Consider the following 25,079-nt stretch of genomic DNA (forward strand, 5'->3'; position numbering starts at 1 on the left):
CACTGCCCCTCCCCTCATAGTGGATCTTATTTTTGGATAGAGGATACCTTCTGAGTTTAATTTTTATTGCTTCTTTAATTCTAACAGTGTGAAGAGTGCCAGTGCTGGCAGCATGGGGTCTGCATGGGATTACTGGAAGAAAATGTGCCAGAGAAATACACCTGTTATGTTTGCCAAGACCCTCCAGGTAGAGATTTCTGGAGTCAGGGTTATTAACGATATGTAGCCTTTTCCACAGCTGGCCGTGAAGCAGCCTGTCTGTGGTCTTGAGACTCATTTCTTCAACATTGGCCAGTCTGACTCCTCCTTGCCCCTGCTGCTAGCTCACCTGGTAGCCTGCTCTCCCAAACTTAGCAGTGAGAGAGTATGTGTGAAGCCTGTGGAAGGCCTGGCCTGGAGCTAGAATTATTTTTTATTGTGATAAAAATCGTATAATATGAGATCTACCCTCTGAACAAATTTTTAATTATACAGTAGTACAGTATTGTTTATAAACTGTAAGCACAGTGTTGTACAGCAGATCTCTAGAACTTTTTCATCTTGCATGACTGAAACTCTCTATAAACTATGAAATGCTTTACAGATTTGCGTGTCATCCTTGTTTAGGGGCCGTGCGAATCTTCTCTGTATTGTGCCAGTTTTAGAATATGTGCTGCTGGAGCAAGCACCTTTTATTGAGGGTTCATGAAGAGGTGGCCTCTGTCTTTGGCTTTTTGGGGCTGTTGGAGGTTAGGAATATGCCTCTGCACCCTCTGGTGGCACCTGCCCTCCATTGCATCACCTGGAAGAGAGAGCTGCCCTTGAGGGGAAGGGTAAAGGTATATAGTTGGTAGAGTTTGACTGCTACTCAAAATAGTGAATTAATTCCTTAGCAGGATCAGTTAGTTTCATTGTTCATGGCCTCATGGCTGGCTGGTGGCTCTTGGCTGCCCCTTTTCAGAAGTTCTTGACTTGCTGTCAGTGGAGTAGTTACATCTTCTCCCTTCACCACTGGTAAGGTTTCTCCCCTTGGCTCTCGTCCCATGATGCCCTTATAAAGCTAGACAGTGTTCAAGAGCCTCTACTTCTGTTGATTCTATTAGTCCTGTGAGATGGGTCTGGTAGGAGCTTCTATTCCTGTTTTCCCTTGTGAGGAAGAAATTGTTGCCTAGGGACATGAATGACTTTTCCAGTCTCATAAAGAAAATTGGAATTAGAATTGGCATGTGGGGCCAAATCTTGATTTGGCTGGTTTTGTAGGGAGGGTCTAGTCACCAAAGTTTGTTTTCTAGCAAGTGTGTCCCCTTGGCACCTGATGACCTCAGTCATGATACTGTATCTCCTTGTGCTGGATGAGTCTATAGATGGAGGGGAATCTGGCTGCTTGTTGCTCTTTCCCGAGGAAAGAATATGGTCAGAAGATTAGTCTGTGAATCATAGAATATTATCGATGGGCAGGATATCAGAGACCACTCAATTCAGCCATGATATTTGATAGGTGAGCAAATATAGGCCCAGAAGGGACATAAAGGGGCCAAGATCAGTCAAGCCAGTTAGTGCAAGATAGGAGAGAAGAACCACTGCCTTGACCTTTGTCTTGTGAAACAGGTGTTATTGCTCTGAATCCTGCTGCTCAGGCCCCTCATACAGCAGCTCCCTCTGAGATACCACATATAATCCCTGGGGCTCCTTGGCACCATTTACAAATCTCTTTTGTCTACTGTATTGTCTCTCACTCCTTCCCTCCATTTTTCCCTTTTTACAAATCATACACACCATCTTCATCAACTCCTCTGCACTTCCTGAACTTTTACAACTCTAATTGCCAGCACTGCAAATAGACTCCTCCTTGAATTGAGTGCTTCATGTCTTTTATATTTATAGACTGTGTTTGACTCTGCAGTGTCTTGGGCCAGGAGTTTAACCTAACAGATTTATTCTTTAAAGGTTACTTAAAGGTGTTTTTAAGAGAATCGAGGTACATCCCTACTGTGTGTTTTAGTAAAGCCAGAAAGAGCCCAAGGACCTTGATAGGGGTTACATGGGTTGTTTCAGGGTTTTTATAGATAGTGGGAGATAAAATGCTTATGTGGTTGAAATCTGTTCCCTTGGCTTTTGGAGCAGGAAACACCACCAAGTCATGTATGGTTGTGTTTTCAATTCTTTCTGAGGATCCCTGTAATGAACAAGACCACCAAAACCATCCAATTCATATGTTGCTTTAATAGATAGGAAATGGAGGCTCAGAGAAGGGAGAGTGCCTGACTGTTTAGTAAGGGTATGTGACAGTTGGAAGAGGGTCTTGCACCTTGTTTCCATTTGATAATCCATCCAAGATGCCTTTTGCCAGATGCTGGGAATACAACTATGAACAAGGTGCTTCCTGTTGTTCTTGCTCTTAGTGGAGTTGGGGCCAGAAACAAATATCAGAATAAGTCAAATAAGCAAGAAGATGTTAGATAGGGATGAATGCTTTGTGGGGGAGGGGCAGGGAGGTGGGGAGGAGGAAGCAACCAGATAGGGAATGAGTAGGAGGCATTTGAAGAGGCTCTCTAACTTTGGAAGATAACAAAAGGCCTCTCTGAAGAGGTGGAAAGATGCCAATTCTGCAGAAGCCTTGAGGAATAGTGCTCCAGACGGAGAGGATGCTAGAGGAGAGATCCTAGGACTGAAAAGTGGGATATGTTCCAGAAACTGAAAGGAGGCTACCGTAAGGGTGAGGCATGGAGGGTAGGAAGGAGCTGGGTGCTGTAGGCCTCATTAGGCCAGTGTTAGGGCTTTGGCTTTTCTTCTGTATGTAGTAGGAAGTCATTGAAGGTTTTAAGTAGGAGAGGTTATGATGTGATTTAAATTTAAAGAGATGCCCAGTTTCCCACTCCACCTCTGGCCAGTTCTAGGAGTTCAGGAAATTTTCATGTCTTACTACCTTATCTCCAACCCCTAGTAAGGAGCCCAGCATGTAGTATAGGTGCCAAGTAAATGTATATTGGATGAATGAATAAAATGAATACACCAATCCATCCTTCCAGTAATTTATGTGATGATTGTGCAATGATGCAGTGGTTTCCATCAGGCCACGTATTAACTCTCTCATTGTCACTGCTTTAGGTCAGAGACCTGGCTTCAAGTACTGGTATGACAAGGAGTGGTTGAGCAGGGGACATATGCATGGCCTGGCATTCTTAGAAGAGAACTACTCCCACCAGAATGCCAAGAAGATTGTGGCCACCCACCAGCTTCTTGGAGATGTGCAGAGAGTGATCGAGGTTCTGCATGGCCTGCAGCTCAAGATGAGCATCTTACAGTAAGTGTGGCACCTTTGGGGAGGAGTCACATCTGGCATCATCAGGGGGCAGGATAAATTTGAGAAATTGGAAAGGCACAAAATCAGTGATGAGACAAATGAGTTTGAGACCTTCACTAAAAAATCTCAGTTACACGATAAACCTTCTTTTTTGAAAAAAAAAATCAACCATATACAGGTATAATTTATATATAATTAAGTTTGCTAATTTTAAGGATTCATTGAGGGCTTTTTTTAAAATGTTCATTTTTGAGAGAGAAGGTGTGTGTGCACGCACGCACGCAGGCCAGGGGCAGGGAGAGAGGGAGACAGAGGATCCAAAGCGGGCTCTGTGCTGACAGCAGGGAGCTCAAAGCAAGACTCGAACTCAAAAACTAGGAGATGGTGACCTGATTCGAAGTAATGGACTGAGCCACCCAGGCTCCCTAAGAGTTCACTGAGTTTTGACACACGTATACGCCCTTGCAACCACCACCATTATCAAAACATGGTGTATGTATCTGTAGTTTAGTTTGATTACTACTTTGGTGTATAGTGCTGAATTTAAAAAAAGGTTGTTTTAATGTATATTTATTTTTGAGAGACAGAGACAGAACATGAGGAGGAGGGGTGCAGAGAGAGAGGGAGACACAGAATCTGAAGCAGGCTCCAAGCTCTGAGCTGTCAGCACAGAGCCTGAAGTGGGGCTTGAACTCATGAACCATTAGATCATGACCTGAGCCAAAGTTGGATGCTCAACCGACTGAGCCACCTAGGTGCCCCCTGAATTTTTTTTTTTTTATTGTGGTAAAATATACATAATATAAAACTTACCATCTTAACTTTTTAATACCAGTTCAGTAGTGTTAAGTACATTCACCTTATTGAAACCAATCTCTATAACTCTTCATCTTGCAAAAATGAAACTGTATTTATTAAATAACTCCTCTCCATTTTCCCTCTTCCCAGCCCTTGATGACCATCAATCTACTTTGTCTGTCTGTGAATTTGACTAGTACTTCATATAAATAGGATCCTACAGTATTTGTCTTTTTTTTTTGTCAGTAGCTCATTTCACTTTGTACAGTTCTTCAAAATTTCATCTATATTACAACCTGTATCAGAATTTTTTTCCTTCTTAAAGGCTGAATAACACTCTCTTGTATGTAATACTGCATTTTGTTTATCCATTCATCCTAAAAACCCTTGACTGGTAAACAAAGTAAAATTGAAAGCTGCTGGAAGAGATCACATTGGCAGTCCTGCTCTCCAGCATAGTGGATGCTCAAATATTTTCTCTTCATGGTTTGCTCATGCAAAGAAGTTTGAGGTGTTCTGGAACTGGACCTCTGGCTACTAAAAGTGAGAAACTGAGTGTGAATTCGCTTCTGTGGTTGCATTCTGTGTGTCATGTGACCCACGTTCATGTAAGCTCTGAGAAAGACATATCACTCTTGATGGGTCTGTTAGCTTTGATAACTTACCCCCACTTTACCAAATAGGACATCTGGGGACTTGCATGGGGCAGCTGCTCTCCCATGATTTCCAGTGGTAGAGTCAGATCTAGAACTCCAGGCCTGGCTTCTGTCAAGTACTTGTCCTAAGCTTTCTAACTGTCTCTGCAGTGGTTCCATGCATTTTCTTCTAGTATCAGCACAGTCTATGTAAGGGACAGCTTCTCTTGCCAAGAAATTTCTCAAGTTCTCCCATGAGCCAGTCCACAGGGGACCATCTTAAGTCATCAACAATGGTAAACTAGTGCCATGAGTGAGATAGACATGACAGGCCACCCCCCAACATGGTTTCCTTTGTGCAGATTAGTCCCAGAGGGCCCTCAGCATCAGGCAGAGTGTCAGAGTGCTGGGATGGTAGAACTTTCTCTTGTATTCTGGTGCTCAGAGGCCCAGCTTCAAGAACTGGCATGACAGAGGAGCAGTTGAGCAAAGGCACATTCAGACCCGATATATATTGGTTTGGGTAAAAGCTAAGGTTCTGTAACAGAGATCCCCCAAATAGAAGCTAAAACAAAATGGAATTTTCTTTCCCACATAATGAACGGTCCAAGAGTAGGCAGGGGTCCAGACCAGGTAGATGGCCTTTTTCCAGGATTCCATCTGTGGATCTGGGGACTTGGGTTCCTTCTGTCTTATTGCCCTGGAATTCCGTTTGGGTTCTTCTCACCTGCATGTTTGAAACAGCCTCACCTGTACCTCAGCTGTTCCAGCCCCCAGGACGGGGGGAAAAGAGAAACAGGAGAGAGCAGGCAGTTTTCATGGACACATCTAACTGCAGGGAAGGCTACCTATATGCTCTGTTTGAACCCAGGAGTGAGGATGGAGGTGGGGTTAAGAGAAGGGGAATGTAGTTGCTGGGGGAAATGAGCTGTCATTGTGACAGTATCTGTTGAGGTGAACTGAATCAATTGACAGCCCTGGATAAGATGTCAGAGACAAGCTTTTCCCTCACATTTTATAAAACCAGAAAACTTTACCCCTTATATACCAAATTAATTTCTTCTTAATGATATGCCAGAAATTGAGACAGGTAGAATGTGGTCCATGTGAGGCCCTGGAAAGCCTCAGGTGATGTTCATGATTGTAAACTTTGTCATATTTTCTTTTCATTTGAGTATTTAATCAGATGGTGTTCTCTTTCTTCTTACTAAATGCCATTGCTCCTGGTCCCATCCCATATTCTGGAACCTTCTCCCTTCCAAATCCCTGTTTAGATCCTTCATCTTTAAAAAAAAAAAAAAGTTTAGTGGCTCAGTCGGTTAAGCGTCCGACTTCGGCTCAGGTCATGATGTCGTGGTTCATGGGTTCGAGCCCCACGTTGGGCTTTGTGCTGACTACTAGCTCAGAGCCTGGAACCTGTTCCAGATTCTGTGTCTCCCTCTCTCTGTGACCCTCCCCTGCTCATGTTGTCTCTCTCTTTCTCAGGGGAAAAAAAAAAACCACACACACACACAAAAAAAACATTAAAAAAATTTTAAGTAACCTCTATACACAACATCGCGTGTTCCACTGACTGAGCCAGCCAGGTGCCCCCTAGATCCTTCATCTTTATAGCAGTGACTTTGTACTGGAATTAAATCTGACTTCTCTCTTAGGAATCAGAAGAGGGTATAGGGAGATCTTGTTCATCATTATATGTGGAGAAAAGATCCTGGTCCCAGTATGTCTATATACACATGGTACAGACTATGATACCCTGCTGGGGGCGATCCAGGGACTGAGCCTGCCTTGATACTTTCGTCATTTCCTCTCCTTCCTCAGTGGATAGAAGGGGTGTTGGTGATTGCTGGAGTGGCAGAGGTTGAGAGAGGTTAGTTGTAGCTTCTTGGGAACAGAATGTTAGGTTCTGTAAGATCACTCCATGCTTTCATATGCACAGCCTATTCCATTTGTGCAGGAGGGCTTCAGTCAAGTGTGTGTGGAGGAGTACCTGTATGTGGAGTTGCTGAGGAGTTAAGTCTGATTTCTTGCTTATCTGGGTTCAGTGTTTTTCATTTGGGGGCTGGGAAGGCACTGTTGACTATATTGTGGGACAATTCTTCTTTATCCCAATCAGGATTGTTCCAAGCATTATAGGATGTTAGGCATCCTTGGATTCAATGAAATAAATGTCAGTAGTACCTGTCATTCATTGTGACAATTAGAAAGGTCACTTTACATATCTGTCCATCTCTGAACCAAATAGGAGTAGGTAGTACCTGTCTGTATCTTTGGCAGTGCCCTTCTAGCCAGGAGCTCTAGGAACTGATGGGTCTCATTCAAGAAGTCCACCATCGTGTTTTCCTTCTCTCCCTCCCTTCTTTTTTTTTTTTTCCTTTTCTTCCTTCTTTTCATTTAATGATCAAGGGTAATAATAGAAGTTTTGGATAGTAAAAAAGAGTTAAAAAGTGAAGTTTAGCCCGAGTAGTGGCTTTTAAGCTTAAAATGTGCATCCCACAATACATTTTATATTACTCAGATGTATAAAATTGAAACTAAAATTTCACAAGACAGCTATTCTTACTTAGAATGATACACTCTGATATTTTTCTATTCTGTTTTTCTTTTTTCTACAATTGATTATAGTGCTTGCTTCGGCAGCATGTAGACTAAAATTAGCACCATACAGAGAAGATTAGTGTGGACCCTGCGCAAGGATGATGTATAAATTTGTGAAGCACTACAATGGATTACAATCCAACAGATTAATTTAATGACCCTCTATTTAGTCAAAACTCAAACAGTGAATGATTCTGGAAGACTAAAGTGTAGCATAGAGTTTAGGTGCACATACATATATGTGCTTTCAGCAGATTCTCAAACGGATGTGTGGCTCAAAAAAGGATCAGAATCCCTGTTCATTCATTCATTCTTTCTTTCTAATATTTACTTATTTTTGAGAGAATACGGAGAGTGAGTGGGGGAAGGGTTAGAGAGAGAAGGAGACACAGAACCTGAAGCAGGTTCCAGGCTCTGAGCTGTCAGCACAGAGCTGACGCGGGGCTCAAACTCATGAACTGCAAGATCATGACCTGAGCCAAAGTTGGACACTTAACTGACTGAGCCACCCGGGCACCCCAGAAACCCTGTTCTTTAATAACAAGGTTTGCTCCTTGGAATTGTGAGAATAAAGGATTTTAAAAGAATTTTTAAAAACTTTGTTATTAACAGCTTCCATGTAGATGACTTGGTTTCCCATCCCCTTGCCCCATCATCAGTGCTTTTTTGTAACTGAGTGCTATTGCATGCCAGGTTATCATGCCTGCTTATTAATAAGTTAAGGTTATTTTTAGTAACTCACATTTGAAGAGTACTTTGATGCCAACAAAGTACTTTTATTTGAGTTAATTCACTTAATCTTTATCAAATTCAGTGGCTAATGGCAGACAGGTGGCTAGTCTAGTTCTGCAGAGGGAATGGGAATGAGTCTGATTGAGTGACTTATCCCAGCTGCACTGTTAATCAGTGGCTGAATAGAAATCTAGTCAGGTCTTCTGACTCCAAGTCCAGTCTTACTCACTGTGAGTGTCCACAGTGGGAGCTTGCCTGCAGGTGGTCTCCTCAGAGACCATGGATTTATGTTCCCTTTTGCTTGGCAAATGGTGGCCTGTGGCCAGATGGCCCGAGTGGAAACTCCTCTTCCTATTGGGAGAAGCCCCTGCAGTGATCCCAGGTACTCTAGAGCCCTTTCTGTGTTTCCCTCCCAACAGAAGCAGGCAGCATCCTGATCTGCAGCTGTGGTGTCAGCCTTGGAAACAGCACTCAGGGGAGGGTAGACCTCATTCCAAACACATCCACATCGCTGAAGCCAAGAGCAAGGAGGAAGTCCCAAGCTATAGAACTTTGAATGGGGCGGTGGAGAAGCCCTTGCCCCTTCCCCTACCCCGGTCTGTGGAGGAGTCCTACATCACCAGCGAGCACTGCTATCAGAAGCCCCGCGCCTATTACCCTGCTGTGGAGCAGAAGCTGGTGGTGGAAACCCGCGGCTCTGCCCTTGACGATGCAGTTAACCCCCTCCGTGAGAACGGTGATGATTCTCTTTCTCCGCGTCTGGGCTGGCCTCTAGACCAGGACAGGAGTAGGGGGGACAGTGACTCCAAATCTAGCTCCCTAAAGGTATGTGGCTCACTTGTACTTGTTCTTAATTTAGTGTGTGAGTGCTTGAGTACCCCTCCTAGGGTTCTTTGGGAGGTTTATTATAAAATTGTTTTTATTGTAAAATTGTATTTAAATTTGCTTATCGTAGGTATATTTTTGGTCTGTTAAAATGGGTACAAAGTCAGGAGAGACCAGGTATGCCAAAGATCATTGGTTCCAGGAAATGCCCACAGAATGACGTGGTCACTGGAGTTTGGGGGTAGGGAGGTGGGAAGAAGCAAGGAGAAAAGCGTTGATTGGCACTTGATAAATGGAATTAAGTTAAGAAAATGAGTTTTTTTCTTAACAGGGTTTACTTTATTTTTGCACCTTGCTGCTAATTCTTAGCATGAGCAAAGAATGAGTCAAGTGTTTTGTTAAGTATAAGGTTTTCAGTATAATTCTGTGATAGCTTTACTTTGACCTTTAACTTTGCAGCCTTGACGTAAGAACAGTCCATTTTGTCAATATTTGCTGCTTTCATCATCTTTCCCAAGAACATCTCTCAGTTTTTCGTTCTTCAAGTCACGGTCTTCTAGAGCCTCTTTATGTCATTGCCCTCCCCATGTTGTCATCTTTAACTGTTCACTGGTGTTATTCTGTCCTGTCCTCAGTTGGTCAGTGAGGCTTTGTGTGTAGTTGGAGAGTTTCTCCATCGCTGTTTTCCTTCCTTTCAGACTTTACCCTGTGGTTGGCATCACCAGCATTAAATGGTTGCTACATATTGCCAAGTGTGACATCCTAGATTATAAGCTCCTCAAAGACAGGCATTGTACCTCATTCAGCCTATGCCCTTGGCAATGTCTAAACAGTGCTTGGCAAGGCTGGTGAGATGTAGTTTCAAGTCTAAGTTTAGCCACTTACTGTGTGATGCTGAGTGGGTCACTTTATGTGTCTTTTCACCTACCTGTAGGAGGGTCTAGTGACGTGTCCTTTCTGTTACTGTGCAGTGTATCTGTGAAAAGCCCTCAGCACAAAGCTTTGTGTAGTCAGCTCTAAATAAATATTAGCTAGGCTCTATTTCATTTCGTATGTATGTATGTATGTATGTATGAATGTATGAATGAAACCCCAGAAAAGGTTTGTGATCCTGCAGACTAGGCAGATTTCCTAGAGATATCTGCCACATAATAAAAAATTAGAAAATACCCGGCCTAAACAGGACAACTAAGATTAAAAATCTCTTTCATTGATGGCAGGCCGACCTTAAGCCAGCACTGTGTTTTGTAAACCTTACCCTGTTTCATCCTCATGAACCTTTAAAATAGGTTTTACTACTTTCATCTTTCTTGTAAGGGAGCAGAGGCTCAGAAAGGAAAAAAGAACTAATCCAGGCTCTCACATTCAGCAGGACATGGAACGAGGACTTAAAACTACTTTGTCTGACTCCTGCCAACTAACATACCTGTCTGCATCCACCCTGCTCTCCTCTGACCTTAGGGCTCTAGAAGCCATTCTGTGAGGCTTATTTCAGGCCTGGCACATTGGGCCAATCACTGCTAGGAGGCCTGTGCTGCCTTTCATTGTTTGCAGTTAGTACATGCTTCTGCCTAGTATCCAAGACAGGAGGAGGGGGAGATAGAGGTTTGGAATATTCAAACTGCAACTGGTTTTTCAGATGGTTGTAAACACTGGCTGTTTGAGAAGGGGCTGGGAGCTGTCTCCACTCAGTAACTTAAATGCTGTTGCATTCCTAGGTGAGGGAATATGTCTCCAAAAAGGTCCTACCCGAGGAAGCCCCTGCTCGTAAGCTGCTGGACAGAGGCGGAGAGGGGCTGCTCAGCTCCCAGCACCAGTGGCAATTTAACCTGCTGACCCACGTGGAATCTCTTCAGGATGAAGTCACACATAGGATGGACTCCATTGAGAAGGAGCTGGATGGTAGGTGCTCCTTCTCTGGCTCTCCACAGACAGCTGTATTCTTGCCTCCTTTCTTTTCAGTCTCATCCACCCCCATCCTCCTCTCAGGACGGGCAAGCTTTACTTTTAGTAATTACCAGGCACTTCTAAGTCTGTGTGATGCCAGGAGTCCTCCTTCAGTTACCCACTTCTTCTCCTTCTCCTTCTCCTTCTCCTCCTCCTCCTCCTCCTCCTCCTCCTTCTCCTTCCTCCTCCTCTTCCTCTTCTTCCTCTTCTTCTTCTTTTTTAAATGCTTATTTATTTTTGAGAGAGAGACACATTGTGAATGGGGGGATGGGCTGAGAGAGAGGGAGACCCAGAATCCGAAGCAGGCTCCAGGCTCCGAGCTGTCAAGAACAGAGCCTGACGTGGGGCTCCAACCCACGAGCAGTGAGATCATGACCTGAGCCAAAGTCAGATGCTCAACTGACTGAGCCACCCAGGCACTCCAGAATTTACTTCTTACTCAGAGGCTTGCTGCTCCCACCCAGTCTCATGGGCAGTGTGGTGAGGAAGATAAACCTTGATTCCCTTCTCTAGCTTTCTTGAGGGCCTCTTATGTGTCCTGCTGATCTGGGATCACATATTCTGTTCTGATACTCCAGGCCCTGAAGTGTGAAAATCAATAATTCTTCAAGATTTTATTCAGATAAACAGACTTTTCCATTGTATTAAGATTTGTCATAATCCCATTTTATTTCAACTATAGTAGGACATGAACTCTTCAGTTCATTCAAATACCATTAAAATAAACTGAGCTTTTATAAGAATTTGGATACAGTATTCCTTTTAAGAAGTAGCCTAGTAAGCTATTATATTGACTAATTTATCCTTTGAAAAAGTTACTGTTTCAGTATTAACCATAGCTTAATAATTTAGTAGTGTAAACAGTTGTTAAGATTTTTAATTATCATGACAATATATTATCTTTTAGCATGAGAAATACTATTTTAAGAAACAAATATTACCTTAATGAGCATTGCCCTGTATCTAGATGGTCTGGGAGAGTGTATTTGAAATGAAACTTTACCTGTGTGACCTTCTGTCTTGCTTAGAATCATTATACTGCTGAGAAGCTGTAAAGCTTCCTTAAAAGCAAAATGGGGTGATGGTCCAGAGCACAGTACGGAAAGAAGAGTGGCCTGCTGGGTGCTGGGCTCCCGAGGAGATACTAGTGGCTACTAGTCGATACATTTCTGGGTCTCGTCTTCAGTTCTGCAGATCTAGAGAGGCTTCCACCTTAGGGGCTCTAAACTCTCCTCTTCACAAAGCTCAGAGAGTACCAAGTGGCCTAGACTCTTCTAGTCTGTACACTGGTGCTCTTTCTCCTTGTACATGCCTCCTGGGTCACCATAGTCTTGGGGGAGCCTTTCCTGAGCCTGGAACCAGATCTGAAATAGTTACAATGACCACAAGAGGGGCCTCTCCGCAGTTGTAGGATCATCTTGTCAAGGACAGATGGACTGATTGACACTTTGTTTGTTGGAATTGACCCAGCCAGTCCTGACTGCCTCTTCTTTTCCCTCTCCTAGATGGGCTCTTCCAGCATTGATCTTGGGCCTTTTTCTCCATTTATTCTCATGCCCTTTTACTAAGCAGTCCCCTATCTCCTTTTTTTTTTTTTAATATTTATTTATTTTTGAGGCGGAGAGAGAGAGTGCAAACAAGGGAGGTCAGAGAGGGGTGGGGGGACAGAGGATCTGAAGCAGGCTCAGATGCTGACAGCAGTAAACCTAACATGGGGCTCAAACCCACGAACTGCGAGATTGTGATCTGAGCTGAGGTTGGACACTCAACCGACTGAGCCACACAAGTGGCCCCTTCTATTTTTTTTTCCTTAAAGACTTACTGATGTATTGAAATGGCTCACTATGGAGTTTTTCTTGCTCACCAGGTCACTGGTACTCTTACATGACTCTGATCCTTTATTCTTGGCTTTCAAGTTAAGGTCTGAGAAGGCAGTCGTCTTTTCAAGTCCTTGTGCTTATTGGAATGAGGAGGAGGAGGGACACTTTCTCCTTCTTGGAATCCCCAAGTACCAACAAGAAATCAGAGGGTGGTAGGTTAGCTCTGTAAAGCCCGAGCAGTCAGTAGGGCACTTCTCTAGGCCATTGCCACATTTTCTCACAGCCTTTGTTGAGTGCCTACTTTGTTTCAGGCACAGTTGAGGGTTAGGGATATAATGGTGAGCAAGGCAGCCTTGGCCTCTGCCCTCATGGAGCTTGATCTTGTGGTAGAGGTAGGTATTAATTAAACTATCCCATTATGTATAATTATAAACCGTGGCAAGTGCTCTAAAGGAGGAGAGCATGCGATTGTATAGCACTCTTAACACAGCGACCAGATTCCATGTGTAGAGTTGGAGAAGGCTTCTTTGAGAAGTAACTTACAGAGATCAAAGAATTTTGAAAGGTGGGAAGAAAGGAGGAGGGCCAGATCTGAGGAGGGAAGAGGATTATGTATGAGGCTATAAGCTACATGAGGAACAGGCACTGGGTGAGTCTTCCTCTTTCTGTACTTTCTGCTCAAGGGTCCAGAAAGTGCTCAGTACAGGTTGGTTTATGAACTAGAAAGGCTGCAGGCAGGCATTTGGGGGAGCAAAGGGCCTCCCGGGAAGGGCTGGCTTCTTGTCAAAGATTCAGGGTTCCAATGTGGCCTCTCCCCCAAATGCCTAAGCTTCAGGAAGTGGCTTGGGGAAGAAGAAACATCTTCTATAGAGAAATCTCTTCTCTCAGAGGCATGGCAGATTTTTAAATATTGAACCAATATAATCAAGATTGTTAGTACTTAGACATCTTACGTTAAAAAACTTAGAGAATATTCTTTGCTACTGATGATAAGAATATGAAATAAATTAGAGTTTATAGTGATAAAAACAGACCTTTTCAAGTCCCTTTAGATCCTCATTTTTCTTTTTTGAAATTAAAGTTTGAAATTAAAGTTTACGTAGAGAGAGAGTGCATGTGCTAGTGCACACAAACAGGGGAGGAACGGGGCGGGGGGGCGGGGGGAGAGGATCCCAAGCAGGCTCTATGTTGTCTAGTGCAGAGCCTGACACAGGGCTTGATCTCTCAAACCTCAAGATCATGACCTGAGCCAAAACCAAGAGTAGGAAGCTTAACCGATTGAGCCACCCAGGCGTTCCTAGGTTCTTATTTTTCTTAATAGGAGGCTAAAACACTAGGCTCTCTAATATTCAACAAGGGAAATCCTTATAAAGATTGGGGAGTAATAACATTGAGAAAGATGGGTTCTTTAAAGCCTTCTAGACTCCAGAGCTGCACTGATAGAGTAGTTACTAGCTGTAAGTGGCTAATTAGTTAAAATTGAATAAAATTTGAATTTAGTCCCTCAGTTGTACCAGCCAGGTTTTAAGGGCTCAGTTAGCTACATGTGGCTAGTGGCTACTGTATAGACAACATAGACATCGACCATTTCCACTGCAGAAGGTTCTATTAGACTGTGCTTCTCTGAAGCATTTGAACTTTATCCTAGAGGATACTTTGTAGAGAGGGTGTACAGTCAGTGTCACCTGAGTGGCCTTCCCTCCTTGCCCCCTATGAGTGGTAGATGGGAGAGGGTGTTGAAATTCTTGTTCTCACAGATGAAGTGTTGGGAGCTCACTGGATCTTCTCTCTCTTCTGTCTGCAGTGTTGGAGAGCTGGCTGGACTACACTGGGGAACTGGAGCCCCCAGAGCCGCTGGCGAGGCTTCCGCAGCTCAAGCATTGCATCAAACAGCTGCTGATGGACCTGGGCAAGGTGCAGCAGATCGCGCTCTGCTGCTCAACATAAAACTGGGCACCCAGAACTAGTAGGGGCACAGTCCTGGGGCACCTGCAGGAGGAGCTTTGCGTATTTAAATAAATAAACCTAGCATGCCGAATGCACGTGACACTGACTGACTTCAGGGATCTGGGCAGGGGTGTGATGGACATTGGACAAAGGGGCCATTTTGGCTGCTGGAGGGCAGGGCACTCTGATCTTGAAGCCTACCAAGAAGGTGGCAAATAGACTCTTGGGATTCCCTTCTGTGCACATCGTTGAGTGGAGAGTGAGTCTTTTTGCACAAACTTCACTTGAAATTGTGCCACTGGTAAATGGAATGAGAGCCAAAAAAGTTTAGTCGGAAACAGTTGTAAATTCAACTTGCAGCTTATTTAATTGACTTTTTTTTGTCAGGGTGAGGCACATGCCAAACCTTCTGGTTTCTACCTGGTATGGATTTAGACAGCAGGCATCATTTACATTGTTCCAGCTTCGTGAGAATGTCCTGACTTCACATTCTTTGGAGGTTGGGAGGGAGTGGAGGCCTTGGCTGCCCTGGCTTCTCCTTAGGACTCTTCTTCACTTTTCTCACCACATGTCTTGCATGACTTCATGGTACCGGGGACAAGTTTTATATGCTTTTACCCCAGAGTGGGCCAGGTTGTGTCTTTTGTAGCAGAGCCCATACAGCCTGTGGAGGAACTAGAATCTCACTGTAATAATCTATGAGGAACTCCAAACTGAAGCAGGCAGGGTCTGGAACCCAAAGGACAGTGTTTTCTACCCACTTCTTAATATTGACAGCTTCCCAGTCTTATTTAATGTCTAAAAAAATGTTTCCCAAAATTTTGAACACTTTCACTGTAAAGATTTGTTACAAAGGATGTGGTTTGGAGAATTACTTTATTTTATATTGTTGTAAACAAACTTCAGATTCTACATGTGCCGCTTTTCTCCTTCCCAGAAGGGTGTATGTTCAGTAGTTGACATTTTCAGAATTGTTTTAATATACTTAACACTTTAGATTTCCTGTTTGTATTTTTTTTGTGAGGTCAAGGTGATTATGCTGCTTAAAGGTCCAGGTACAGTGTGTGTACCTTTTGAGACAATATTTGTTACTTTTGCAGGTTACGGTTCCACGTGTAATTGCTATATTGTTTTGTTTTTCCTTGCTAGACAAAGTTAAAGAAAACGTTCCATGCTTTGAGGAGTGACCCGTTTCACCATTTAGTTTACTTATCACGAAAGGCAAAAATCAAAGCACAGTTGTCCATTAACACTCACAAGTTAATTATGGGTTTATGAATCTGTAATAGTATATGCTGCAAATATTTACTATGTAAACGTGAAGTAGCCAATATATCGATAGAAATGACAGTGTCTCTAGTGACCTTTGGAATGATTAGGCCTTTAAGGCACATAGGTCATTGTGGTCTTGAAGGCCTCTGTACCAAAATCTGTTTCAGGGAATGCTCTGTCCAGTGATTTCTTCACCATTTTATATAAAATGAATTTAGGACCAGTTGACCTGCTGTAGCTTCTCCATCAGAGGGAATACATGTGGCTGTGACATCCGTAGTAAAGCTGATGTGATTCCTCTACAAGAGGCTGTTTTCCATTGCTAACGTTGGCATTTCTGGTGTGGGAAGAAACGTTCAAGGAGTGTGCATGACATCTATATTTTGCATAATTTATCAGACATCCACATTGTAAGAATTATGTGTCTGAAAAGGGATGAAACAGGAAGATTTACTGTAGCCACAACTATGAGGTATGATGACTGTTGTATTATTAGATTACTGATTTTTCCTTTCTGAAAATACATTTGAGCATCACATCTGGGGAAGCTACAACTTTAAGGGAGTCAATCTCACGTCTTTCTCAAAGATGGAAGCAGAAACTGAATTACCCTAATTTTGCCAAGTGGCCGTTATTGGGTTTATTGTTTAAATTTTGTAAAGGAAATAATTTCATTTCACTCATTTTGACTTTTGTCCTTAGGGAAGCAGGGATGACTCCCAAGTTCTCATAACCTCAGTGTGCTTCTCTTAACTTAAAGCCATGTTGAGGGGCTCCATCCCCAATTCCTGGGTCAAGTTGAATGAACCTGAAGTTGGAGCACTGGAAACTGTTATTTGAAAAGATTACTGTTACCGTTTAGAAAGATGTACACTACCTAAGTTTTCTTTTGAGAAAAACTATCCACCTATAAAAAATTGCCTTGACAAAAACAGTTCTGGTTTGACTAATCATTTTGTTTCTTTAAATGGTGTTATGCAAGGTGGACCCTTGATGAGCCAACATTGCACTGTGGATACATATCTATGTTTACGCGCTATTAGAACAGAGGCGCTGTATATAGAAATGTTGCTTTGAAGCAATATTTGCAAAACATGCAAACTTCTGTATCTGTATTTGGAAAAAATAAAACAGGTTTTTGTTGCTATGTTTCAATCATGTTACTATAAAGTTCTGTAACCTACTTTTAATATGCATAATTTTCTATAAACTTTACCTTTTATTTTTTTTAATGTTTTATTTATTTCTGAGAGAGCGTGAGCAAGGGAGGGTCAGAGAGAGAGGGAGACAGAATCTGAAGCAGGCTGCAGGCTCTGAGCTGGCTGTCAGCACAGAGCCCAACGCAGGGCTCAAACCCACAAACTCCACAAACCGTGAGATCATGACCTGAGCCGAAGTCGGATGCTTAACCAACTGAGCCACCCAGGCACCCCTAAACTTTACCTTTTAAAGGAAGTCTGCTTTTATAGTGTAAACAGATTTATCTTCTGCAGGTAGGCAAATTCAAGCTTAAGATCCTAAATTCCAAGAAAGTATGCAAAAGAATTTTGAATTCATATGTGTCTTTAATTTCAAAAGTAAAATGCCCCACACCAGCCTCTATCCCAGTCTGGCTCTTGCTTTGTGGTGTGAGCTGCAGGCTTATTAGATTTCAGTTTTTGACAGCAGTGAAGGAGGTAGTCTGGCCTTCCTCTTATTAAGAGATGGCACCCATTGCAATTGGGACCTTTGAGGCCAATCCAAACTGCCTACGGACCCCAATTAGTTCTTCCTGGGTGGGCACAAGACTTAAGGAAGAGGCTTTAAGATTTCACAACAGAGCTTGTGAATTACAATGTTAAAAAATTCATTCTCTTTCTAAACAATTGCTCTTATTAAAACAATAAAGGGATGCAGTTGGAGAGACACTAAAATGAGTAGCTCCAGCAATGTAACAACTCATTAGTTCACACCAACTCTTAAATCACTTAGGGCCTAAAATATGGCAAGAATGAGTTTGGAGACTTAAACCAAAGCTTGCAAGCTTTCCAAAAGGACCTGTACTGAAACAACTGAAATAGCCCTCTGGCTTGGGTCTTTTCGGAAGCCAGTGGCCCAAGGGCAGGTTGATGGCCGAATTGCTATTTGCCTGCCACAACCACTGAACACTACCTTTTTAGGTAGGAAAACAAATCCATATTCTAGCGGAGAGAGAGGGGCAAATATGGGAACCCAAGATGTTAAAACCCTCTTTACGTTACGTAGACTCCCACCTAAACAAAGGAATCCCAAGTCGGGTCCTGTGGGGCGAGGAGAAAAATTTTCCAGATGAGGAAGCCCAGGCCTGGCTCACACGTTCATGATCCCACAAAAATCAGCAAATGCCAAGTGAACAGAAAACAAAGGCTTTATTCTTATGGGCTCCCAACATGCCAAAAAGGAGGTCGGAAGGAAACAGGCTCGGGAAAACAAACAGTAAAGGACGAACAAAAGGGACATTATCAGACGACTGGAGCTGCCAAAAAGTCATTTCTCAGGAACGCGTAATGGAGACCCAGGTTCAGCCCCCGGACTTGATCGTGGCCAGAGAATGACTGAGCCCGGCTGCTGCTCAGCCCGTGATGCGCACATCAGTGCGGCGGCGAAGCCGCCGAGCCCGCGCCGCTTCGGGCAGGATGGCGAGCAGCTGCTCCTGCACCAGCATCTCCACGATCTGCTCCTTCGTGCGGATGTCGGGTCGCAGCCATTGGCGCGAGAGCTCCCGCAGCTGCCGGAACGCCTCTCGCGGGCCTGCGGCGTCCTGGTAGCGGAACTGCCGGAAACGCTGGCGAAACGTCTCGGGGCCGGGTCGGGAGCCGCCAGGGTGTGGAGGGGAGCGTGGAGCGGCTTCGGCAAGCGGCGGGGAGCCCAAGGCTGCAGGCCTGAGAGGCAGCTCCAGGGCAGCGGAGGCCGCCGCGGGGGGCGTAGGAATCGTTTCAGAGACCGCGGCACTGGAGCTGGAGGGGTCAGGGGCAGACGGTGGGGCCTTAGGAGTCGACGAGGAGCCCGCAGAGTTATCCTCCGGACCTGAGCTCCGGCCGGCTCCTTCCTCTTTCTCAGGCGGCGACGCGAAAACCCCAGCGGCCACCAAGCTCGGCTCCGTCGCGGCCATGACTACTAGCTCCGCACGTCACTCTTTGTCCCGCAGGCGTGGGCTCACCACTGCGTCTGCGCGGGGGCTAGCTGAGGAGAGAGACGTTTCGTGCGTCAGGGCAGAGCCCGCAAGACTTCCAGCAAGGCGGACGGGGGCGGGTCGACAGCGCTCCCACCTCACCGGCGCCCAAAAGGGCCCGAAGCGGCCGGAGGCGGAAGTCTCCACTAGCTTCTATGATGAGCTCGGCGCGAGAGAGCCCGGAAGCGGAGTCCCAGCTCCCGGAAGCGGCGCCTCCTTGTGTTAGCGAGTCGCGTCAGGAGGTGGATGTTACCGGAAGGCGGCAGCGGTCCCCGCTAAGCGTGCACTGGGCTTCTCTTCACGATGGCGCCTCCCAGCACCAGTTACTGGAGTCGGAGCCAGAGTCCGAGGAGGAGGGGGAGGAAGAGGAGCGGGAGGAGGAGCTCCGAGGGGTCTTTATCCGCTCCCGCCCGCAGGTGATCTGCACCTATCGCTGATTACGCGCCTCCTTACTTCACCCTGACTGGGATGAGGGCGAGCCACGGTTTCCCTGGCCTGGCGCCTGGCCGGGGGCGGGAGCCAGAAGACGGGACGGAGATCGGGCATTAGGGGAGGCCTCGACCCGGGGAAGTACTCTCTCCGTCAAAAGAGGAGGGCAGTGGCACTTGCCTTATTGACAGGATGACAAAATACAAGGCGTGAAGATCCCCAACACCCATAGTAGGACTCGCCCCTGCCGTGGCACAAAAGTTATCCGCGACAACTGTGCCATTATTATTTTTTGCGCGTCCTTTGAAACCAAGCAACAAGTGTCTCCGTGGGTTCTGTTTTAACATTAAGATTAGTAAATAGACTGTAAATGCTTTGCCCCGTATGGTGGCCATTAGTCGCAGGGGCTTACTGAGCCCTTGAAATGTGGCGAGTCGGAATTGGGATGTGCTGTAACGTAAAATACACTCAAGATTTAGTACCCCCCAAAATGGTAAAATATCTCAGTATTTTTTTTGTTGATAACATGTTAGGTTGATAATATTTTGCGTATGTTGGGTCAAATAAAAGGCATTATTAAAATTAACCTGTGTCATTTTACTTTTTAAATGTGGCTACCAGAAGAATTTACGTGACGTGTATGGTTTGCGTTGAGGCTGTCTTGGTGGAGTCCCCCATTTAAGGGTTTCTTTACTTTACATCAGATTTGTTGAGAGGATCAAATCATTAAAGCCCTTGGAAAGAAAGGCCTTTTTAAGTGTTTGTTACTGTCTTCATTAGGTAAATTGCTATCTCTGAGCTAGTTTTTTCATCTGTGAAATGTGGAGGTAATAGAATTTACCTCAGAAATTATGAGAATTCAGCGAGATGATGCAGATAAAAGCATCTAGCTCTGACAGCCTTTCAGTGATATATTCTATTTGATGGCTGACTCACAATTATGTTTTGTATTGCCATTTTACGGATAGGGAAACTAAGGCCCGGAGACGGAAGCCCATGTGAAAGGGTTCATATGAGCTTTGTGCAGGAGTGGGCCTGTTTACTGTAATTTGCAATACACCAGCAGCCGTGATAGAAACTTTGCGTCCCCCACAGGATGTGCTGTCTTGGGTAGCAGTGGATCCTCTCAGAACAGGTTTCACAGTCTGAAAACCTTGAAAGCCCTGTAGTGGGTCTTGAATATTTTTCAGTTATTGACATTTCAAATTGGGAGATTTTGCATGCATATCTGATTTCTGGCTTTTCTTGTGAAAGTGGGTAAGCTGATCACATTGGTCCCACGCTCGTTCCTGCCATCAACAATTACCTGGCCCCAGTAGCATTCTCCTTTCAGACAAAGATGCTCCGTGCTGTCCCTGATGGCCTCAACCTCTACCACTCCTTTTTGTCTCTGAAACAGAAACATTTACTATTGCTCTCATGTTGTTTACTTTCAAGCTGATATTTGTCTTTATTTCCAGAGGTGGGAAGACAGAGGGCTAGAGTTTGTTACGCCTATTAGCTTCAAACCTTTACTTCTGCCTTGCTCCTGTGGCATTTTGATTCATTGCCCTGAGTGACCCAACAGTCCTTTTCCCTGGGTGGTATCAGGCAGTCAGTATCCAGGGTTGAGGGAGAACATCAAACTCTGCTGCAAGGATGACGGGTCATGGAAGGCTTTACGGGGGAGGAGAATTTTAAACTGAGACTCAAGAAGAAAAAGGGTGGATTTAGGGCCATTCCAGGTAGAAGGCATTGCCAGTGCCCAGGCACAGAGAGAATGGGAGCAAAACTTTGTGGAAACTTTAGACTACACGAGAGTGGCATGGGTCTGGGAAAGGGATAAAAACTGAAGTTGGAAGATCATGTGGAGGTTAAATCATAGAGAGCCTAGAGTTCCATGTTGAAAAATTGAATCGTTGAACTCTCAGGAAAGGGAATGAACTCTTGGGGTCCATGGAATCACAGAATGTTAGATCTCTAGTCCATTGCTTGGATTCCTGTTGGAATCATGGAATATTAGAAATGGAGAGATCTTGGAGATCTGCTAAAATTGTGGAATGTTAGAATGGAAGGGACCTTAGGCATCAAATCCAAAAATTAGATTCAGTTATTTCTGAGCTGTATGGGTTCAGAATCTGAAAAGTTACAATATTTCTTCTGGAATTTTTGTACCTCTGCGTATAATTTCAGGTAGTTTCCAAATATCTGTAAAATTCCCTTAAGCCAAAAGGTGAGGGGCTTGCAAATGAGGACATACCAACCATTGTTTGATCTCAAACTCTATTCGGGTGAAAGGTCAGGGGTTGAGCAACCTAGCTCCTCCTGGCTGCAGCAAGCCCCTGAGATGTAAATCTTTAATGGACATTGTGATTAGAACGGTCAAACACGTTCTCCAAGCAACTGTTAAGCCACCCCCCGCCCCCCCAGCCGCAAAATTCTCTCTTCTGTACACCGGCTTCGCCCCCTCTCCCTATATAAACCCTGAGCTATGGCTCGATGGTGCGCTCTTCCGAGGACTCTCTGGGTGCTCGGGAGGGGCCGTCCAGCCAGACTAAAATAAACCTGAATAACCAACTCCTTTTGTGTTTGTGGGCTTTGTCCTCGGTGATTCTCCTTTGGAAAAGGTGATCTAACATATCCTTGAACCCACCCACAGGGCCCAGGTTAAGTTTAAAATATATTTATATGTATTTCATTTTCCTGAATTTTGCAGGTTAAGAAGTCAGTGCACCACAAGGAAATGGATTGGTCCAAACTAAAAAAACTAGTAAGTGGTTCCATGAGAACAGAATTCTTTTGACTCGTAGTAGAATGTTCTTATCATATTAGGCCTTTTTATTGGCACTAGTTTGGGAGCTGAGTTGGGAAGGAATCCTAAATGATGCATCACCTATCACTTAGCTTTCAACACAAGGCCAAATTCCCAGTTGACTCTCAGGAAATGTTAAATCAAGGAAAAAGGCAAGCAGTGGGTTTCATCTCTGCAGGGCAGCTCTGATATGACTCCCATACTCTTTCAGAGACTGGGATCTTTTGATGGCATACTGTTGACTGTTGTGGTATAGAAGCCTGGATACATTTTTTATTTGGAAATAACTATAGATTCATACAAAGTTGCAAAAACAGTACAGAGAGATCTCATGCACACTTCACTCAGTTTTCCCCAGTGGTATCTCCCTGCATAACCATAATACAATATCAAAACCAGGAAATTGATAATGATAGAATCCACAGAGTTTATTCAGATTTCACCAGTTTTTATAAGCACTCATTTGTATATGTATGCAGGCCTATGCAGTTTTATCATGCAGGTGTACCACAATCAATATCTAGAAATATTCGATGAGCACTAAGATCCTGTAACTGAACTAAAGTGAGTTTGATCCTGAATGAATCACAGAGAATACACCAGGTAGAGTGGTCTCCCAAAGTAAACTGTATTTGCAGCAACTAAGAAGATCACGGGTAATAACTTAATAACTTCCCAAAGCTGTGACTCCCTGAGCAAAGATAAAGGATTCCTTTTATTTGGGGTTAGGATGAATATTCAGGTAAGGGGGACCTTGTCATCACATGTAGAGGTGGGCATAAGGTCATGCATACACCTTAAGGATACATGCATTGTATATTATGTAAATGAGGCTTGTACCTCCTTGAGTGGAGATTTTAGTATTATAATGTTTATTTTTTGAGAGAGACACAGAGTGCGAGTTGGGGAGGGACAGAGAGAGAGGGAGATACAGAGTCCGAAGCAGACTCCAGGCTCTGAGCTGTTAGCACAGAGCCTGATATGGGGCTCAAACTCATGAACCATGAGATCATGACCTGAGCTGAATTAATCGATCGAGCCATCCAGGTGCCCAAAGATTTTAGTATTATAATGATGTAAAGATAACAGTTGGTCATCCATGGTCCATTTGCACAGACATGAGTCAGGAGTTGAGTTCAGAACTGGTATGGGTGATCTGGGCTAGCTACAGCTCTTTGTCCAGGCAGTTGTTACTGCTTAAGGGTTAGTTTCTGTTCCTACCATGGGGATGTTACACCCTTTGGGATATTTTGCCTGAATTAAAAAGATAAGCTGGAAAGAAGAGCTTAAGGGAAAATATGGGACAAAGGTTGGTGAGTGCAAGCAGGTAGGCAGTAAAAGTCAAATCTTGGGGTCTGTCTCTGACAGTCCCTTTATAATTGCTTCCACTTTATGGTTACACCCATTCCTCTCCACTAACCACCCCCCGCCATCCCTAGCTGCAAGCAACCACTAATCTGTTCTCCATCTCTACAATTTTATCTCTTCAAAAAATGTTATATAAATGGAATCATACAGTAAGTAACCATTTGGGGTGGCTTTTTTTCCACTCAGAATAATTCCCTGGAGATTCATCTAGGTTGTTTCGTATGTCATTAGTTTGGTCATTTTTATTTCTGAGTAATAATTCATAGTGGAGATGTACCATGGTTTGCTTACCCAGGTGCTGGTTGAAAGATATTTGTGTTATTTCCAATTTGGGGCTATTCCAAATAAAGCTGCTATGAATTATTTTATAATATGGCTTAGATAAATCAGACTCTTTCAGAGCCTGGGGGTAGTAACTACCACACAAAATGGCTCTGAAGAGTCAATGAGGAAATATATATAAAGGAACTGGTACCAAGTCTGGCATTATTTAGATGTTCCTTAATTTCTTATATCAATGTTTTATCATTTTCAGCATACAGAATCTGCACATATTATTTTATATTTAAGTATTTCATGTTTTTAGTGCTAATATAAATGGTATTGTTTAAAAATTTTCAGTTTCTAATTGTTTGTTGGAATATATAAATACAATAGATTTTTGTCTACTTACTTGTATCCTGTGACTTCATTAAACCAGGAAATTCATCCCAATTGGGTTTGTTTGTTTGTTTGTTTTTTTAAGTTTACTTTTGAGAGAGAGAGAGAGTGCAAGCAAGGGAGGGGCAGAGAGAAAGGGACAGAGGATCCAAAGCAGGCTCTGCGCTGGTAGCACCAAGCCCGATATGGGGCTCAAACCCATGAACTGTGAGATCATGACCTGAGCCGAAGTTGGACTTTCAACCAACTGAGCCACCCAGGCGCCCCTGTTTCTTTGTTTGTTCCTTCCCTCAGTACACTTGCTGTTATTGTAAGAGTCCCAAGTTACTTGCTGTTTGTGTTTTGTCCCAAGTTTTTAGTTGTAGGAGACGAGGGAGAGAGGCTGTAATGGGGTTACTGCATCTTGCTTATCCCTGGGATTCATTATTTATTCTGATGCTCAATCATCCCAGATTTGGCCTGTGAGAACTTGCTCAATCTGACTTCTGTGTTCTTTGGACCTGTCCCCTTCATTTTTTGAAAATTTCCTTACTTTTCAGCATATCATGCCTTCCCCATCCCAGTTCTGGAATCAGCCATTTCTCCAAGAAACCTTTGTTCTTTTAGTGGAGAATGGTGTTTAGAAACCAGTATTTGGGCACTGGGTTTGTTCATTGCTGTTGGAACAAGTTAGTTAAAGGAAACCTCAACTAATGTTGGAGTTAGGAAGGCCAGTAGGGGGAGCTCTCACCCAACCACTTGTGGCCAGTTACCCCAAACAAGAGGACAGGTATCTTGCATCTCC

At 44.0% G+C, this 25,079-nt stretch overlaps 2 protein-coding genes and 2 non-coding genes across 4 annotated transcripts in view; 2 read left to right on the forward strand and 2 right to left on the reverse strand.

Moving 5' to 3' along the window:
- PHF20 (PHD finger protein 20) overlaps window positions 1-17,012 on the forward strand; it is a 142,705-nt gene extending 125,693 nt beyond the window's left edge. Inside the window, exons 14-18 of the mRNA XM_039227141.1 lie at window positions 88-187; window positions 3,088-3,283; window positions 8,466-8,871; window positions 10,590-10,773; window positions 14,443-17,012. Coding sequence (XP_039083072.1) covers window positions 88-187; window positions 3,088-3,283; window positions 8,466-8,871; window positions 10,590-10,773; window positions 14,443-14,585 — 1,029 coding nt within the window. The 3' untranslated portion in view covers window positions 14,586-17,012. The remainder of the gene's footprint in view (window positions 1-87; window positions 188-3,087; window positions 3,284-8,465; window positions 8,872-10,589; window positions 10,774-14,442) is intronic.
- LOC120228652 lies at window positions 562-668 on the reverse strand. The gene has a single exon (XR_005527548.1). It is a non-coding gene; the product is annotated as a U6 spliceosomal RNA (small nuclear RNA).
- LOC120228653 lies at window positions 7,341-7,447 on the forward strand. The gene has a single exon (XR_005527549.1). It is a non-coding gene; the product is annotated as a U6 spliceosomal RNA (small nuclear RNA).
- Window positions 17,013-18,225: 1,213 nt separating the features above from the next.
- On the reverse strand, window positions 18,226-19,161 carry SCAND1 (SCAN domain containing 1). The gene has a single exon (XM_039227183.1). It carries the CDS (start codon window positions 18,985-18,987, stop codon window positions 18,448-18,450), a length of 540 nt encoding a protein of 179 aa, XP_039083114.1. The 5' UTR covers window positions 18,988-19,161; the 3' UTR covers window positions 18,226-18,447.
- Window positions 19,162-25,079: the final 5,918 nt, after the last annotated feature.

Source organism: Hyaena hyaena, unplaced genomic scaffold, assembly GCF_003009895.1.
Source record: "Hyaena hyaena isolate Hyena2069 unplaced genomic scaffold, ASM300989v1 scaffold_25, whole genome shotgun sequence".
In the NCBI taxonomy this organism is placed as follows: Eukaryota; Metazoa; Chordata; class Mammalia; order Carnivora; family Hyaenidae; genus Hyaena; species Hyaena hyaena.

Coding starts and splice junctions, on each gene's coding strand:
- SCAND1 (XM_039227183.1), bottom strand. CDS start 18,987: ATGGCCGCGACGGAGCCGAGCTTGGTGGCCGCTGGGGTTTTCGCGTCG.